Source organism: Zosterops lateralis (genome assembly GCF_965231275.1).
Source record: "Zosterops lateralis genome assembly, chromosome: 24".
Taxonomy (NCBI): Eukaryota; Metazoa; Chordata; class Aves; order Passeriformes; family Zosteropidae; genus Zosterops; species Zosterops lateralis.
The window spans coordinates 6,459,729-6,477,992 of NC_139784.1; the positions used below are offsets into that span (position 1 = coordinate 6,459,729).

The following is an 18,264-nucleotide window of genomic DNA, read 5'->3' on the forward strand; positions in this document are numbered from 1 at the left end:
GGGTAAAAAATCTGTCCCCTGAGGCCGAGGGAGGTGGCAGCTCCTGGCCCCAGCCCTGGCACAGCCCCATTCCGACCGGGAATTTGCTCTCCCCATCCCTCCCCTGGAGGAGCAGAGGGAGAGAGATGGGAACCAACTCCTGCAGCCCCACAGCCACAGGTTCTTATCAGCCCTTATCAGCCCCATTTCCCGGTGTCACCTCAGAGGCAGCTCTGGCTCCTGGGCTCCTCCTCTCCAGGTGTGCCCAGGCTGGGAAAACCCCTCCTGTGGCAGGTGGAGGTGACACAAATAAATCTTCATTTCCTCCCTCGGCTGTGGCTGACATTGGCCTCCCCTACAAACCAGATTTTTGTGTTTTTTTCTGGTCTAAGCAGCTTTGGAGCCTTTCAGGGTGGAAAAAAAAAAAAGTGCAGCAGAAGTAGGAGAAGGGCTGGGATGTTCTGGCAGTGCCCAGCCCTGCAGGGCCACGGGAGCTCTGCTGCTCTGGGCCTGCCCCATCCCCATTCCTGACAGGAGAATTGTCAGGAAAAATTCCTTCTGGAACAGCTCTGGCCTTTCTCCCTGTGCTCGGTGATTTTTGAGGGGGAAAAGGGGAAAGGGAACCCCTGGAAAAGGGGAAAAGAGCCCTTGGGGTTTGGGAAGGGGAACAGTGGGAAAGAAAACCCCTGGAAAAGAACCCTTGGAATTTGGGGAAAAGGGGAAAGGGAACCCCTGGAAAAGGGGGAAAATCCCTTGGAGCTTAGGAGGAAAATGGGGAAAAGAGCCTTTGGAGCTTGGGAAAAAGGGGAAAGGGAGCCCCACCGGGTTTATCTCCCGGATCTCCTGCTCAGAACGCCCCGGGGACAGGCAGAGGGAGCGGGAGGGGAACAAAGGGATCTTCCTGCTGGGTTCTGCCACAGGAAACCCCTGTCCCGTCCCAGGGAGCTCCGGGGCTTCGGTGGCAGCGCAGGGGAGAAGTTCAAGCAGAGGAAATTCCCGTTCCCGTTCCCGGTTTAAAGGCACAATTAAAGATTAATTGATCGCCTCGAGGGGCAGAGCGGAGCTCACACCCGGCGGCACCTCCTGGGGCTGGAGAGATTCCCTTTCCTTTGAGGAACGCCAGCAGAGCCCAAAAAACACCAAAAAATGGGATTTCCCTTTGGTTTTGTGCTTTGTGGCCTCGGGGCTGCGCTGTCCCCGCGGGGACATCGCTGGGGACAGTCGGTGCTGGCACCGGGAGAGGGTAAAGGTGGAAAAGGGTAAAAGGGAACCCCCTGGAAAAAGGGGGAAAGAGGGAAAAGGTGGAAAGGGAGGAAAAAAGGGGAAAAGGGAACCCCATGGGAAATGGGGAAACAGGAAACAGGTGGAAAGGGGGAAAAAGGAACCTCTGGAAAAGGGGGGAACAGGAAACAGGGGGAAAAGGAAACCCCTGGAAAAGGGGGAAATGGGGGAAAAAGGGAACTCTGGAAAAGGGAAGAAATGGGGAAACGGGAGGAAAAGAGGAAAAAGGTGGAAAGGGAGAAAAAGGCACCTTTGAAAGGGGGAAAGGAAACTCCGGGAAAGGGGGAAAAGGGAGAAGGGAAACCCCTGGAAAAGAAAGAGAAGGGGAAGAAGGAGGAAAAGGAAACCCCTGAACAATGGCACCTCCTCCCATCCTCACTGTCACGGTGGGTGCTGCAAAGCTGCAGCTCCATCACTCACCTGCAGAACTCCCCCGGGACAATTTTGGTGAGAAAAGGGACAATTTCGGTGCTAAAAGGGACAATGTCCCACTCCCAGAAGGGTTTCCTGCACACAGCTCCCTGCTCCTCTCACCCCACAGAGCTGAGCCTGAGCTGAGGTGGCTCTTGGGTGACACCTGGAGCCCTGTGCAGGTGTCCCCAAGCTCTGAGGTGACACCTGGGGTGGCTCAGGGCCCTGAGCATCCCTGTCCCAGCCCAGGTGGGGACACCCCTGGGCCATCCCAGCCTGCCAGGGACTCACCTGGGCTCCATCCCAGGAAATCTCTGCTCCTGCTGCTCCAAATTCCCAGAAAGAGGCAATTCCCAAACCTCCCTCCCTCAACTCCCAACTTTTTTTCCTGAATCCCCAAATTCAGTCACCAAAATCCTCCTCTGTGACCTCACAGGGGACCAACCTCAGGCCTGGCTGTCGTTGTGAATTTTTATTCCATTCCCCTATCCTCAGTTCCTCAATTTATCATTTTTTTCCTGAATCTCTAAATTCAGTCACCAAAATCCTCCTCTGTGACCCCGCAGGGGATGAACCTCAGGCCTGGCTGTCATTGTCACTTTTTATTCCATTCCCCATCCTCACTTCCTTATTTTTTTTCCTGAATCCCCAAATCAGCATCACCAAACTCCACCTCAGTGACCTCACAGGGGACCCACCTCAGGCCCGGCCATTGCCATCACTTTTTATTTGATTTCCCATCCTCAAATCCTCATTTTTTTTCCTGAATCCCCACACTCAGCATCACCAAACTCCACCTCAGTGACCTCACAGTGGACCCACCTCAGGCCCGACCGTCGCCGTGACTTTTTATTCCATTTCCCATCCAAAAAAAAAAAAACCCCTCAAAAAAATCCCTCCAAAATTTCCAAAAATTTCCGTTTCCTCCCGCGCGAGGAAATGCCGATGATTTCAGGGTGTTTCTGTGCCTTGTTCCCCCCTGGGGGCGGTCACTGGGGCAGCTGCAGCAGCACGGACTGTCCCGAGGGCAGGTAGGTGATGTTTCGGGAGCGGGACAGCTGGTAGGCGATGTCCTCTGCCGCCTCCAGCTTGCGCAGCTCGATCAGCCCGTCCCCGGCCGTGGCCAGCGAGTTGGCGATCAGCTCTGCCGCCTTGGAGTCTCCTTCTGCCGAGATCACCGCAGCCTTCTTCTGCTGCTCCGCCTGCAGGGGGGAATAAAGGGGGTTAGGAAACATGGGGGGGAAAAGAACAACAGGGAAAAAGATCAGAAAAAAAAAAAAAGGGGAAAATAAAAGGGAAAAGGGAAAAAAAAAAGGGAAAAAAACAACACGGAAAAAGATCGGGGAAAAAAAAGGAAAAATAAAAGGGAAAAAAAGGGAAAAAAACAACGGGGAAAAAAGGGGAAAATAAAAGGGAAAAGGGAAAAAAATCAGGGAAAAAAACAACAGGGAAAAAGATCAGGGGAGAAAAAAGGGAAAATAAAAGGGAAAAAAAACAACAGGGAAAAAAAACAACAGGGAAAAAAAGGGGAAAATAAAAGGGAAAAGGGAAAAAAATTGGGGAAAAAATCAGGGATAAAAAAAGGGGAAAATAAAAGGGAAAAGGGAAAGAAAAAGGGAAAAAAAACAACAGGGAAAAAAATCAGGAGAAAAAAAAGGGGAAAATAAAAGGGGAAAAAAGGGAAAAATAAATTGTGGGAAAATAAATCGGGGGAAAAAATCAGGGAAAAAAGAAAAAAAATTGGGAAAAATCAGGAAAAAAATTGGGAAAAAATCAGGAAAAAAATGGGGGGAAAAAAGGGAGAAAAAATGGGGAAAACAAATCAGGAAAAAAGGTGTTGTTTAAATTGGTGAAGGGGGGAAAAAAACCCCACAGCCAGTTTTCCTTCTGTGGGAAAAGGGCAAAAGGCCATTTCTAGGTGGATTTTGGTGATTTTCCACCCATCCCTCCCACAACCTGGATTGTTTTGTGGATGCTCCCAAACCCAGAAAGCTCCAAACAGCTGAAATTTGGGACGGCACAAGGGATGGAAATTCCAATTCTGCTGCTCCCAGAGATGATCCAGGCAGCAAACACGGAGCAGGGAAAGAGGAGCCTCCAGCCAGGATTATGTTGGATACTGGGAAAAACCTTTCCCAGGAAGGGGACAGGGTATTCCAGAGAAAGGTTTGGGGAGGGCAGGAGGGAGCAGGAGGCAGTTTTAGGGTCCCAAAAGTACCTTCTCCACGATGAACCGCGCCCGCTCCGCCTCCTGCTGCGCCACCTGCTTCATCTCCACGGCCTCGGTGAACTCCTTCCCGAAGGTCAGGTGGGTCTGGGGACACAAACCACACCAGGGTCACTGCAGGGACAGGACACCGGCGTGGGGACACAAACTGGGGGCCTGAGAGGAATCCCAGATCCCTGAGAGAAATCCCAGACCCCTGAGAGAAATCCCATCAGGGTCCTTGAGTGAAATCCCACTGAGATCCCTGAAGGAAATCCTGCCAGGATCCCTGAGAGAAATCCCTGAGAAATCCCACTGGGAGCCCTGAGAGAAATCTTGCCAAGATCCCTGAAGGAAACCCGATTAGGATTCCTGAAGGAAACCCCTTAGGATCCCTGAAGGAAATCCCAGATCCTGAAGGAAACCCCACAGGGCTCCCAGGCCGCCACCTCAGGGCTGGGAAAGCTGCAGAAACAAAGTGTCCGAGTTTCCCTTTGACAGAAACAAAGTCACCTCCCCACAGAGGCTCCAGGGGAAGCCCCAAGGGAAGAGGGAGCCCTGCAGGAGGAGCCTGATCACAGCTCTGAAATTAATTACAAAGGGATTAATTCCATTTGTAAAGGGAGGTGGGAGGGCAGAGCTCCCTCTTTAGCAGAGGAGCCAGGGGGAGTTTTCTGCTGTCCGAGGGGGAATTTTGACTCCTGGAGCTTCCCCCGGTGCCAAATCCCAAAAGCAGCTGCAGCCCAATCCATCACCCTCAGAAAAACCCCTGAGGCCACCAAGGGCTGCCCAAGGTCACAGGGACAAAAACAGAGCTGGGACCACGACGGCCAGACACAGACATGGGTCCAAAAGTCCAACTGTACAAAAGTCCAAATGTCCAAACAGCCAAATGTCCAAACGTTCAAACTGTCCAAATGTCCAAACATTCACACATTCATATATCCAAATGTCCAAACAGCCAAACGTTCAAACATTCAAGTGTCCAAACGTTCAAATGTCTGAATGTCCAAACGTCCAAACATTCAAATATCCAAACATCTAAATGTCCAAACATTCAAATGTCCAAACGTCCAAACATTCAAATGTCCAAACGTTCAAATGTCTGAATGTCCAAACGTCCAAACATTCAAATATCCAAACATCTAAATGTCCAAACATTCAAATGTTCAAATATCCAAAATATCCAAACATCCAAACATCTAAATGTCCAAACATTCAAATGTTCAAATATCCAAAATATTCAAACGTCCACACATTCAAATATCCAAATGTCCAAATGCCCAAACATCCAAATGTTCAAACATTTAAATGTCTAAACATTCGAACAATCAAATATCCAAAATGTCCAAACATTCAAAGATTCAAAAATCCAAATGTCCAAAACGTTCAAACATTGAAATGTCCAAATGTCCAAACATTCAAATATCCAAATGTTCAAACATTCAAATGTCTAAACATTTAAACATTCAAATATCCAAATGTCCAAACGCTCTAATGTCCAAAAGTCTAAACATTCAAATGTCCAAATGTCCAAACGTTGAAATGTCCAAACGTCCAAATGTCCAAATATTCAAACGTCCAAAAGTCCAAACATCCAAATGTTCAAATGTCTAAACACTCAGGCACCCCAAGGTCCCCCCTGCCATCCCGGGGCAGTCGGGGTCTCACCAGGGACACGTCGTCCAGGATGAGGCCGAAGGTGGCCGCGCGCTCGGTCAGGTCCTCACTGACCTGCCGCGACACCAACTCCCGCTGCGTGATCAGCTCGCCCGCGTCGAACCGCGCCTGGAACGGGAACAGGGTGGGAACTGGGTGAGAACCCCTGGGAATAGGGTGGGAACCTCTGGGAATGGGGTGGGAACAGAATGGGAACGGGATGGGAGTAGGGTGGGAATGGCATGGGAATGGGGTGGGAGCAGGATGGGAATGGGAAAGACAGAGCTGGGAATGGGAGGGAAACCTTTGGGAACAGGATGAAATGGGATGGACACTGCTGGGAATGGGATAGAATGGGATGGAATAGGATGGACACCTCTGGGAACAGGCAGTGACCAGACACAGCCCCAGGCTGCACCAGCAGCAGGAATTTCCCCATGGAAAGGGCCTTGCAGGGAGGTCTGGACTCCCCACCCCTGGAAATACTCAAGGCCAGGCTGGCTGGGCTTTGGATCCCAGGGCAGGAGATGGAGCTGGATGAGCTTTCAGGTCCCTTCCCAAACCCAAACCCTGTGGCCCTGATATTTCTGAGCCTAAGAGATTTTAGCCCTGCTGGCAGCTGCTAACTTTTTCCCAAGGAAAAAAATTCTCAAGAAAGCTTCTCCTCCTCAAAACAATCTTGGCAAACAACTCTCCTTCCTCAAAACAACCTTTCTCCAGGTGGTGTTTTGCTGTTTAACCAACAGGATCAGAGAGGTGTCATTCCTATTCACCAACCACATTAAATGTGTATTGGAACACTTTATAAAAGGTAATAAAAATTAGATAATGAAGGGGGTTTTTTCTCTGCTCTTTGCCTTTTGAAACATTTGGGGTCTTTCTTTTGTGTCCTACAGTGACATCACCCACACCAGGCTGGAATCCCGGGGCACAGCACATTCCCCAGGGCTCAGCACACTCCCCAAACCCCCAGGAGAGGGCAGGACGTGCTCACCACCACGGACTTGAGGATCTCGGTGGTGATGGAGGGCAGCACACGCTCGTCGTAGTCCTCGCCGATGCTGGTGAAGATGCGCGGCAGCTGCGCCGTCACGGGCCGGAACAGGATCCGCAGGGTGATGTTCACGTTCTGCAGGTCTGGGGGGACACAACCCACCTCTGGGAGCTGCTCTGGGACCCCCAGGGCTGCTGGAGGACCAGGAGACATTCCCCAGACTCGGTTTGCTGGGGAAAATGAGGTGGTCTTGCTGCCCTTTTCCCCTTTGGGATCTGAATGTGCTGCTGGATTTTGGCCCCTCCTGTGTCACCTGGCCCAGGTGAGCTGGGAAAGCTCCAGAGGTCCCTCCCAGCCCCTCCTGTGGCACCTGGCCCAGGTGAGCTGGGAGAGCTCCAGAGGTTCCTCCCAATCCCTCCTGTGGCACCTGGCCCAGGTGAGCTGGGAGAGCTCCAGAGGTCCCTCCCAGCCCCTCCTGTGGCACCTGGCCCAGGTGAGCTGGGAGAGCTCCAGAGGTTCCTTCCAGCCCCTCCTGTGGCACCTGGCCCAGGTGAGCTGGGACAGCTCCAGAGGTTCCTCCCAACCCCAAAGATTTGGGACCAAAAGAAGAGCTCTTTAACCTGTCCTTTATCAAAACCCTCAAACCCTCAAACCAAAGTCCTGTGTCAAACTGGGACATTTGATATCACACGTTTGGGACTGGAGGATCTCCAGATCTTCCAACACCAAAGATTTGGGACAAAAGGAAGAACTCCTTAAGCTGTTCCTTATCAAAACCCTCAAACCATTCCCGTGTCAAACTGGGACATTTGGGATCGTCACAGAGCCAAGGAACGTTTTGGGACTGGAGGGTCCCTCCCAACTCCAGCTACTCCTGGATTCCATGGAGATCCCACATGTTTGGAACAGCCAGGCATGATTTAATCTCTTTAACAAGGATATTTTCCCTCAGTCCCAAATATTTGGGGTTGGGAGGGACCCAGCCAAGGTGGGGTCACCTGGAGGAGGGGACACAGGAAGGGCTGGAATGTCTGGGACACTTTGGGGACACTCCGGGGACACTCCAGACCCTCCCCGTCCCAGTGTTTGCTCACCCTTCAGCAGGAACTCGTTCAGTTTCTGCCCACTCCTCCACCCCCTGCCTTTTAGGAACAAAAGGACAAACCGCAAACACCCCAAATCCCCCAAAACCCCCCTGAAATCCCCCCAGGTGTCCCAGTGCTCGCCCACCCTTGTCCCACACTCAGCTGGACCTTGCTCAGTTTCTGCCCACTCCTCCACCCCCTGCCTTTCATGAGCACAACCCCACCTCCAAAAGGACAAACCCCAAACCCCGCAAAAACCCCCTGAAATCCCCCCGGGGGGCCCAGCGCCCACCTTTGCTGCCGGTGATGACGGGGACGTTGCGGGGCCGCGAGCGGCAGTCGAAGATGATGGGCTTCTGCACCCAGGGGATGAGGAAATGCGTCCCCTCGCCCACCACCACGTCCTGCACGCCCCGGAAACGGTCAAAGATCACGGCACGGTGCCCGGCGTCCACTGCGGGGACACGGGGGGACATTGCTGAGGGGGGACACTGCTGAGAGGGTGACACTGATGAGGGGGGGGACACTGCTCAGGGTGGGGGACATTGCTGAGAGGGGTGACATTGCTGGATGGTGACAGTGCTGAGGGGTGACACTGATCCTGGGGTGACAATGCTGAGGGGGGACATTGCTCAGGGTGGGGGACAGAGATGTCACAGGGGGAGACAATGCTGAGGGGTGACATTGTTGAAAGGGTGACACTGCTCAGGGGTGGCATTGCTGCAAGGGTGACACTGATGAGAGGGGTGACATTGATGAGAGGGGTGACATTGATGAGGGGTGACACTGCTCAGGGGTGTCCCCTGTGGCAAGGGTGACACTGCTGAGGGGGGAACCCTGCTCAGGGAAGAGAGGGGACACTGCTCAGGGGAGAGAGGGGACACTTCTGAAGGGTGACAATGCTCAGGAGGGGACACTGCAGACCCACCAGTCCAGCCAGGGAATCAAAGCCATAATTAACACAAAACCAGGAAATTAACGGGACCATTTGGATACAAACCAAGCCAAGAGAAGCTCCAGAGGGAACTCCAGACCCTCCCAACCTGCTCCTCTTTCACAAAAACCAGCTCCCAACGGCCTCGGTCTGGTTTTTATCGGGCAATAAAAGCTCTGGGAGGGTCAAGGCCGGGACAGAAATACAAAACAAGGAGCCCCAGCAGCGCCCACTCACCGTTGTAAAGAGCCGAGTTGACAACTCCCCCCGCCACCGCCAAGCCCAGGCCCAGCTTCCCGATGCTCTCGAAGACCTTGGCAGCCATCTCAGCGCTCCAGCACCCTCCTGGAAATACCCCGGGGCTGTCAGACCCCACCCGGGGGCAGAGAGACCCCTGTCCTGCCCCAAAACCCCCCTGTAAATCCCCCCGGGGGAGAGAGACCCCTGTCCTGCCCCAAAACCCTCCTGTAAATCCCCCCTGGGGGTCTCCCTAATCCCGGGGATCTCCTCGGTCTCAGGGGGTCTCCCCAGCTTCGGGGGTCCTCTCAATCCTGGGGATCTCCCCAGCCCCGGGGGGTCTCTCCAATCCCAGAGGTCTCCCCAGTCCCGGGGGTCTCCTCAGCCCAGGGGTCCCCTCTCAGTCCCGGGAGTTCCTCCAGCCCTGGGGGTCCCCTCAGCCCTGGGGGTCTCTCCAATCCCAGGGGTCTCCTCTGCCCCAGGGGGGTCCTCTTAGCCCTGGGGATCTCCCCAGTCCCGGGGGTCTCCCTGCCGTGCCCCCTCCCCGGGCTCGTCCCCTCCGTCCCCGCCGCCCCCCGGGGTGTTCCCCCCTCCAGGGCCTCCCGCAGCTCTCCCCGTTCCCCCCACCTCGACCCCACACGCCCCCCAGGCCTCTCCCTCCCCGCTCCCTCCCAGGCCGCTCTCTCGCAGCACGGGCACCCCCCTCGCTGTCCCCGCCCTGCCCGCCCGCCCTCAGGCCCCGGTTCGGCCCCGGTTCCCCCCGTTCCCCGCAGTTTCCCCGGACCCACCGCCGCCCTCAGGCCCGCCGCTCCCGCCGCGCCGCTGACCTCCACATGAATCCCCGGCCGCCCCTCCCGGCGCGCCTGCGCGCCGCGCCAAGACGCGCGCTCCCGATTGGCCCGCGCCTCCCGCGGCTCTCTGGGATATGCAGTTCTCCGCCGCCCTGCCCGCTATAGGCCGGCATACAGCTCCCGGCAAACCCCGCGGGCTGAGCAAGGCCGCGCGCTATTGGCTGGAGCTGCGCGCAAAGGTTCTTGGGAGGTGTAGTCCCCAAGGGGAGGCACATGGAGGACATTTCTATGGCTATTTGAGATATTTCTATGAATATTTGAGATAATTGCGTGGATTGATGGGATCCTCTCTCCAGTGACAGATTTCTACCGATATTTGGGATATTTCCATGGATTGATGGGATCCCCTTTCCAAAATGAGAGATTTCCATGGATATTTGTGATATTTCTATGAATATTTGAGATTTTTCTATTAATATTTGAGATATTCCCATGAATAATTGGGATGTTCCCATGCACTGACAGGATCCCCACTCCAGTGTCAGATTTTTATGGATATTCCCATAGAATTAAGGGATATTTCCACTCTCACCGGGCTCAGCTCCCTCTCCCCTCCTCTCCCGAGCTGCTCCAGACCTCAAAAATAATTTTTAATATTTTAAAATATTTTTAATAATTTTTAATAAATTTTGGGGCCTCTCCGTGTCTCCTCCTGTCCCCGGGGCCGCTAGAGGGAAGCAGCGCTCTCCCTTTGGTTCCGGAAATCCCGAAAAATGGGGGAAAAAGGGGGAAAAAGGGGAAAAAAAAGGGAGTGAAAAAATGGGAAAAAAAGGGGGGAAAGGGGGAACATTTGGGAGGCATTTTGGGGACATTTGGGGAATATTTGGGGACATTTGGGGGACATTTTGGGGACATTAGGGGGATATTGGGGGGATATTTTGGGGACATTTGGGGGACATTTTTTGGGGATATTTTGGGGATATTTTGGGGACATTTTTGGGGGATATTTGGGGGGATGTTTGGGGGATATTTGGGGGATGTTTGGGGGATATTTTGGGACATTTGGGGACATTTTGGGGAATATTTGGGAGAAATTTGGGGGCCATTTGGGGGATATTTGGGGGATATTTTGGGGGGCATTTGGGGAATATTTGGGGACATTTGGGGGATGTTTGGGGGGACATTTTGGGGACATTTGGGGGACATTTGGGGGGTCCCAGCCCATCTGGGGGGTCCCAGCCCAGCCCCAGGCGCGGCACAAACCCGAATTAAGCTCAATAAAGGCAGAAATTGAATTAAGGCAAAGGACATGGAAGGTCTGGAGGGTTTAATGTGATTTTTGCGGGTCCCGCCAATGGGGTTTGTGCTTTTTGTGCTCCGGGCGCGTTTTAATTAATCTGCTTTAAATCCCCGCCTCGGTCTGGGCTCAGACAATTCACCCGGCCCGGCCCCGGGGACAGGAAAACAAAAATAAAGTTAAAAAAATATATAAAAAAATATAAATATAAATCGCAAAAAATCCCCCAAAAGCACAAAAAAAAATTTCCCGAAAATCACCAAAAAAATTCCCCCAAAAACACACACACACAAAAAAAAAAAAAATCATCAAAAAAATTCCCCCAAAATCTCCAAAAATAAATCCCCCAAAATCACTTAAAAAATCCCCCCAAATCGTTCCAAAAGTCCTCAAAATCACTAAAAAAACCCCAAAATCTCAAAAAAAAAAATCCCCCAAAATCACAAATTTTCCCCAGAATCACACAAAGATTTCGCCCAAAATCACCCAAAAAATCCCCCCCAAGTCACTAAAAAATCCCCCCAAATCACCCAAATAATGCCCCAAATCACCAAAAAAAAATCCCCCAAATCACCCAAATAATGCCCCAAATCACCAAAAAAAAATCCCCCAAATCACCAAAAAATCTCCCAAAATCACAAAAAAAAAAAAAAATCCCACCAAATCCTCCAAAAATCACACACATACACAAAAAAAAAAAAAAAAGAAAAAATTAAAAAATAAAAAATCCCCCATAATAATTAAAAAAAAAAAATTAAAAAAAAAATAAAAATCCCCCATAATCACCAAAAAAATTCCCCAAAATTCTCCCCATTCCTGCTTTTCCCAGGCCAAGGCCTGCCCTCCCCATCCTCCCCCGGACAATCCCGGTCATTGTTTCCTCTCCAACCGCCCCCGGGGCCGGAGCCGCTTCCGGGGCTCCAGGGGGGTCCTGGGGGTCCCAGGGGGGTCTAGGGGGGTCCTGGGTTAGTTCCTGTCCCCTGTCCCTGTCCCTGTCCCTGTCCCTGTCCCCTGTCCCCAACTCATTCCCTGTCCCAGCCCTGTCCCTGTCCCTGTCCCAGCCCTGTCCCTGTCCCTGTCCCAGCCCTGTCCCAGCCCTGTCCCCATCTCTGTCCCTGTCCCTGTCTCTGTCCCTGTCAGATATCAGGGGGTCACAGACACTCGGGGGTCACAAATATTGGGGGTTCACAGATATTGAGGGGTGACAGACACTGGGGAGTGACAGATGTGGAGGTCACAGATATTCAACAGTCACAGATATCGGGGGTGTGACAGAGATTTGGGGGTCACAAACACTGGAGGGTCACAGACATTGGGGGGGTTTGGTGGACCATGGCGGGGTTTGGTGGCCCACGGGGGGTTTGGTGGCCCACAGAGGGTTTGGTGGCCCATGGGCAGGGTTTGGTGGCCCACAGAGGGTTTGGTGGCCCACAGTGGCTTTGCCCACCCCACCCTGTGTCTGATCCCCTCCAGCCAAAGGCTCCTCCAGGCTGGACTGGGGCTGTTCCATGCCAAAGGCTCTCCCGGGTCCATTCCATGCCAAAGGCTCCTCCAGGCCAGGTCTGTTCCATTCCATGCCAAAGGCCCCTCCAGGCTGGTTCCATTCCATGCCAAAGGCTCCTCCAGGCTGGTTCTGTTCCATTCCGTGCCAAAGGCTCTCCCAGGTCCGTTCTGTGCCAAAGGTTTTCCCAGACCAGACCAGGTCCATTCCATGCCAAAGGCTCCTCCAGACCAGGTCTGTTCCATTCCATGCTAAAGGCTCTCCCAGGTCGGGTCCATTCTGTGCCAAAGGCTCCTCCAGGCTGGACTGGGTCTGTTCCATGCCAAATTTGCTCCTGGGTCCATTCCATGCCAAAGGCTCTTCCAGGCCACCATGTGGTGGTGGTGGTTTTTTTGGGGGTGTTTTATTTTCTTTTTTTCTTCTTCCGAAAAGAGCTGCCAACGGATTGGGACATCCCCAACCCTTCCAGCATCTCCCGGGCTGAATCAACCCCAGAAATTTTCCCTCCCAGGGGCCACCACCAAACCCCTTTATTTTTTTCCCAGAAAGCCCAAAAACCCCCCTTTTTTTTAACCCCTATAAAAGGCCGGCTCAGGGATTTGGGGGAGACACATCTGGGACCCCCAAAACCCTCTGGGGGGATGAAACTGCAGCTCCTGGTGCTCCGGGAATTGTCCCCGGCACTTTCCAGATCCAGGGCAGGATCCATGGGGAAAATTCCCCTTGCGAGGGTTGAGAAAATCACCTCGGGCTCCTCTCAGAGCTCCCAGGGCCTTCCCAGGGGAGAAAAAAAACCCCCAAAACCCCCAAAAATCCCAAATCCTGACCCTCCTCCATTCAAACCTTGGGTGGGGATAGATTGAAAACCTCAAGCAGCTGGAAAAGGGGGAAATTCCAGCCCAGATTTCCCAGAAAAGATTGATAAAATCAGCTCAGGCTCCTCAGAGGATCCCAGAGCACCCAGGGCCTTCCCAGGGAAGAGTGACAACCCCAAAACCCCCAAAAATCCCAAACCCTGACCCTCTCCATTCACTCCCTGGGTGGGGATAGATTAAAAACCACAAAGGGAATTTCCAGCCCAGATTTCCAGAAATTATTGATAAAAGCAGCTCGGGCTCCTCTCTGAGCACCCAGCACCTTCCAGGGGCGATTGATAAACCCCAAAAACCCCCAAACCCCCAAATCCTGACCCCCTTCCATTCAACCCCCTGGGTGGGGATGGATAGAAAACCACAAAGGGAATTTCCAGCTGGATTTTCCAGCCCAAATTTCCAGGAAAACCCCGATTTTTTTTCCCCAAGGATGATGCTGATGATGATGAGGCTGCTGGGGATGAAGAAACTCTCCCAGCCCGGAGCATCCCCAGCCCCAGGAGGGTCTCAGATGGACCAGGGGAGGGAAAGGGAAGGGAAAGAGCCAGAGCTGCCTCTCCGGGGCCATAAATTCCCCCCGCAGGTTTCCTAATGGGCCACGCTGATTTATCTCCTGCCTCTTGTCTGGACTAATTGAGTTCATTCCTCGGGTGATTCATGCCGGGGAAATGGGCCCGGGGAAAATGGGACTCCGGCAAATCCCGGTTATTGGCCTGGGAGCCCAAAGGCTTTTAAACCGGGGGGGGGAAATAAAAGGGTTTGTGGAACATCCGTCACTGGCCCGGCACCGCTCGGGTTACACCGGGGAAATGGGGTGGGGGAGACCTCTGGGACACGGAGAGACTCCCTGGGACAAGGAGAGACCCCCTGGGACACAGAGAGACCCCCTGAGCCAGCCTGGGGTAAGGGAGAGACCCCCTGGGACACAGAGAGACCCCTGAGCCAGCCTGGGTTTGGGGAGAGACCCCCTGGGACACAGAGAGACCCCTGGGACACAGAGGGACCCCTGAGATACAGAGAGACCCCCCTGAACCAGCCTGGGTTTGGGGAGAGACCCCCTGAGACACGGAGAGACCCCTGAGACACGGAGAGACCCCTGAGCCAGCCTGGGGTGTGGGGAGGGGGAAATTGGGGTGGGGGAGACACCCTGAGACACAGAGAGACCCCCTGAGTCCACCTGGGTCTGAGGAAGGACCCCCTGAACCCACCTGGGGTGTGAGGAGGGAGAAATTGGGGTGGGAGAGACCTCCTGAGTCCTCCTGGGGTGAGGGATGGATGGATGGATGGATGGATGGATGGATGGATGGATGGATGGATGGATGGAGGGATGGAGGGATGGATGGATGGAGGGAGGGATGGATGGATGGATGGATGGATGGATGGATGGATGGATGGATGGATGGAGGGAGGGATGGAGGGATGGATGGATGGATGGATGGATGGATGGATGGATGGATGGATGGATGGAGGGATGGATGGATGGAGGGAGGGAGGGATGGATGGATGGATGGATGGATGGATGGATGGATGGATGGATGGATGGATGGATGGATGGATGGATGGAGGGAGGGATGGAGGGATGGATGGATGGAGGGATGGAGGGATGGATGGATGGATGGATGGATGGATGGATGGATGGAGGGATGGATGGATGGAGGGATGGATGGAGGGATGGATGGATGGATGGATGGATGGATGGATGGATGGATGGATGGATGGAGGGATGGATGGAGGGATGGATGGATGGAGGGATGGATGGATGGATGGATGGATGGATGGATGGATGGATGGATGGAGGGAGGGATGGATGGATGGAGGGATGGATGGAGGGATGGATGGATGGATGGATGGATGGATGGAGGGATGGATGGATGGATGGATGGATGGAGGGATGGATGGATGGATGGAGGGAGGGATGGATGGATGGAGGGATGGATGGAGGGATGGATGGATGGATGGATGGATGGATGGATGGAGGGATGGATGGAGGGATGGATGGAGGGATGGATGGAGGGATGGATGGATGGAGGGATGGATGGATGGAGGGATGGATGGATGGAGGGATGGATGGATGGATGGATGGATGGATGGATGGATGGATGGATGGAGGGAGGGATGGAGGGATGGATGGATGGAGGGATGGAGGGATGGATGGATGGATGGATGGAGGGATGGATGGAGGGATGGATGGATGGAGGGATGGATGGAGGGATGGATGGATGGATGGATGGATGGATGGATGGAGGGATGGATGGATGGATGGATGGAGGGATGGAGGGATGGATGGAGGGATGGATGGAGGGATGGATGGATGGAGGGATGGATGGAGGGATGGATGGAGGGATGGATGGATGGAGGGATGGATGGAGGGATGGAGGGATGGATGGATTCCCCACAGCTGGGAGACAGGGATGAGTATCCCAAACTTTATCCAAAATCCCAAAGCTCCTCTGTGTCCCAGGAGGAGCCTTCACCCCTCCTCCTTGTCCTCTTTCTCCTCCCCCTGGCCATCCTGGTCATTCCCTGTGCTCTACTGGGCCAATTCCAGCAGAAATCCATCCCTAATCCATCCCAAATCCATCCCAAATCCTGCCCCAGGGCAGTCAGGGAGCAGCAGCCACCCAGCCCAGCCCAGCCCAGTCCCCACTTAGTCCCCCCAGACCCCACAAACCAGTGCTGGGATCCCCCAGACCCCACAAACCAGCTCTGGGATCCCCCAGACCCCACAAACCAGTGCTGGGATCCCCCAGACCCCATAAACCAACTCCTCCCCTCTCCTCTCCCTCCTGGATCCCCCATTCCCACCCCACCCGCTGTCCCTGTCCCTGTCACTGTCCCTGTCACTGTCACTGTCCCTGTCCCTGTCCCTGTCACTGTCCCTGTCCCTGTCCCTGTCCCTGTCACGTCCCGGCCCTCATTAAACCCCTCTCAAAGCCAGGAGAAAATTGCTTTTATTTCCAATTTCCTCCTCGCTCCTCGCCGTTGGCGGCTCGGAGGATTCCAGCGGGGAAAAGACGGAGCAAATCTGATTATCCCGATGGCATTGATCCCAAATCTGATTGTCCCGATGACATTGATCCTGATTGTCCCCAATGCCATTGATCCTGATTGTCCCCAATGCCATTGATCCCAACCTGATTGTCCCCAATGCCATTGATCCTGATTGTCCCCAATGCCATTGATCCCCAATTGTCCCCAATGCCATTGATCCTGATTGTCCCCAATGCCATTGATCTCTGATTGTCCCCAATGCCATTGATCCTGATTGTCCCCAATGCCATTGATCCCCAATTGTCCCCAATACCATTGATCCCTGATTGTCCCCAATGCCATTGATCCCCAATTGTCCCCAATGCCATTGATCCTGATTGTCCCCAATGCCATTGATCCTGATTGTCCCCAATGCCACTGATCCCCAATTGTCCCCAATGCCATTGATCCTGATTGTCCCCAATGCCATTGATCCCAACCTGATTGTCCCCAACGCCATTGATCCTGATTGTCCCCAATGCCATTGATCCCAACCTGATTGTCCCCAATGCCATTGATCCCCGATTGTCCCCAATGCCATTGATCCCAACCTGATTGTCCCCAATGCCATTGATCCCTGATTGTCCCCAATGTCATTGATCCTTGTCACCTTTGTCAAACTCTCACCTGATTCCCCCCTTGGCCCTTCCCTGGGATGGGATGAGCATCCCACACCTCAGTCAAAATTTAAATTTCTATTCTATTCTATTCTATTCTATTCTATTCTATTCTATTCTATTCCCTTCACCTCTATTTTATTTCTATTTAATTTCTATTTTTTTTCTATTTAATATTTATTTAATTTCTATTTTATCTCTATTTTTTCTATTTTATCTCTATTTTATTTCTATTTAATTTCTATTTCGTTTCTATTTTTTTTCTATTTTATCTCTATTTTGTTTCCATTTTATTTAATTTTATTTCTATTTAATCTCTATTTTTTCTATTTTATCTCTATTTTGTTTCTATTTAATTTCTATTTTTTCTATTTTATCTCTATTTTATTTCTATTTAATCTCTATTTTTTCTCTATTTTATTCCTATTTTATTTCTATTTCGTTTCTATTTCATTTCTATTTTATCTCTATTTTATTTCTATTTTATTTCTATCTTATTCCTATTTTATTTCTATTTTATTTTAATTTTATTTCTATTCAATCTTAATTTTATTCCTATTTTACCTCTATTTTATTCCCATCCCCATTCCATTCTCTCTCATTCCTCTCCGGCCGAGCCCTGAATCAACCCAAACAAATCCCCACCCCCCAAACTGAAACCAAATAAAATAAAAATAAAAATAAAAATAAAAATAAAAATAAAAATAAAAATCTCCCCTCTGGCCCAGCTCATCCCCAGGGCTGCTCTGACCCTCATTTCCTCCCGAGCCATAAAAACCCCAAATCAATCGGATCCCAAAAACCCGAGATGGATCAATAAGAGATAACCCTGCTGGGTGTGGCCTGGCCTTGATTTTCTCTCTCCCTGGGATTTTTCCTCTCCCAGGATTTTTGTCCCCAGGATTTTCCCCCCGGGATTTTCTCCCCTCTCTGGGATTTTTCATCTTGGGATTTTTTTTTTCTCACCAGGATTTTCTCTCTCCTGGGATTTTCTCCCCAGGATTTTTCCCTCTGGGATTTTTTCCCCCCGGAATTTTCTTTCTCCTGGGATTTTCTCCTCAAGATTTTTCCCTCTGAGATTTTTTCTCTCCAGGATTTTCTCTCCCACTGGGATTTTTTCTCTCCCTGGGATTGTCTCTCCAGGATTTTTCCCCCCAGGATTTTTCCCCCCGGGATTTTCTCTCTCCCCAGGATTTTTCCCCCAAGATTTTTTCCCTCCCTGGGATTTATTCTCCCCGGAATTTTCTCGTCAGGATTTTTCTCTCCGGGATTTTTTTCTCCTTGGGATTTTCTCCCTCCCCAGAATTTTCTCCTGGGATTTTCTCCCTCCCTGGGATTTTCTCCCTCCCTAGAATTTTCTCTCTCCCCAG

The 18,264-nt window shown here is 52.2% G+C and overlaps 1 protein-coding gene across 2 annotated transcripts; it reads right to left on the minus strand.

Annotated features, from left to right (window-relative positions):
* Positions 1–2,217: 2,217 nt before the first annotated feature.
* PHB1 (prohibitin 1) lies at positions 2,218–9,667 on the minus strand. 2 transcript variants are annotated; one of them, XM_083877755.1, is made up of 7 exons: positions 9,614–9,667; positions 8,787–8,894; positions 7,908–8,069; positions 6,531–6,673; positions 5,549–5,665; positions 3,890–3,985; positions 2,218–2,873 (listed from the first exon to the last, which is right to left on the minus strand). In XM_083877755.1, the coding sequence occupies exons 2-7, from the start codon at positions 8,872–8,874 to the stop codon at positions 2,661–2,663; spliced, it is 819 nt and encodes a 272-aa protein (XP_083733881.1). In that variant the 5' UTR covers positions 8,875–8,894; positions 9,614–9,667; the 3' UTR covers positions 2,218–2,660. The 2 variants fall into 2 exon arrangements, with proteins under 2 accessions (XP_083733881.1, XP_083733882.1); XM_083877756.1 differs by having other exon boundaries at positions 9,575–9,639.
* Between the last annotated feature and the right edge of the window lie 8,597 nt (positions 9,668–18,264).

Bases quoted from the DNA above. Each gene is read 5' to 3' on its own strand.
- PHB1 (XM_083877755.1), bottom strand. From the start codon at position 8,874: ATGGCTGCCAAGGTCTTCGAGAGCATCGGGAAGCTGGGCCTGGGCTTG. The intron at 6,674-7,907 runs GTGGGCGCTGGG...GTGTCCCCCCAG, and splicing joins CGTCATCACCGGCAGCAAAG to ACCTGCAGAACGTGAACATC. The intron at 3,986-5,548 runs GTGAGACCCCGA...TTGTGTCCCCAG, and splicing joins TCCTGGACGACGTGTCCCTG to ACCCACCTGACCTTCGGGAA.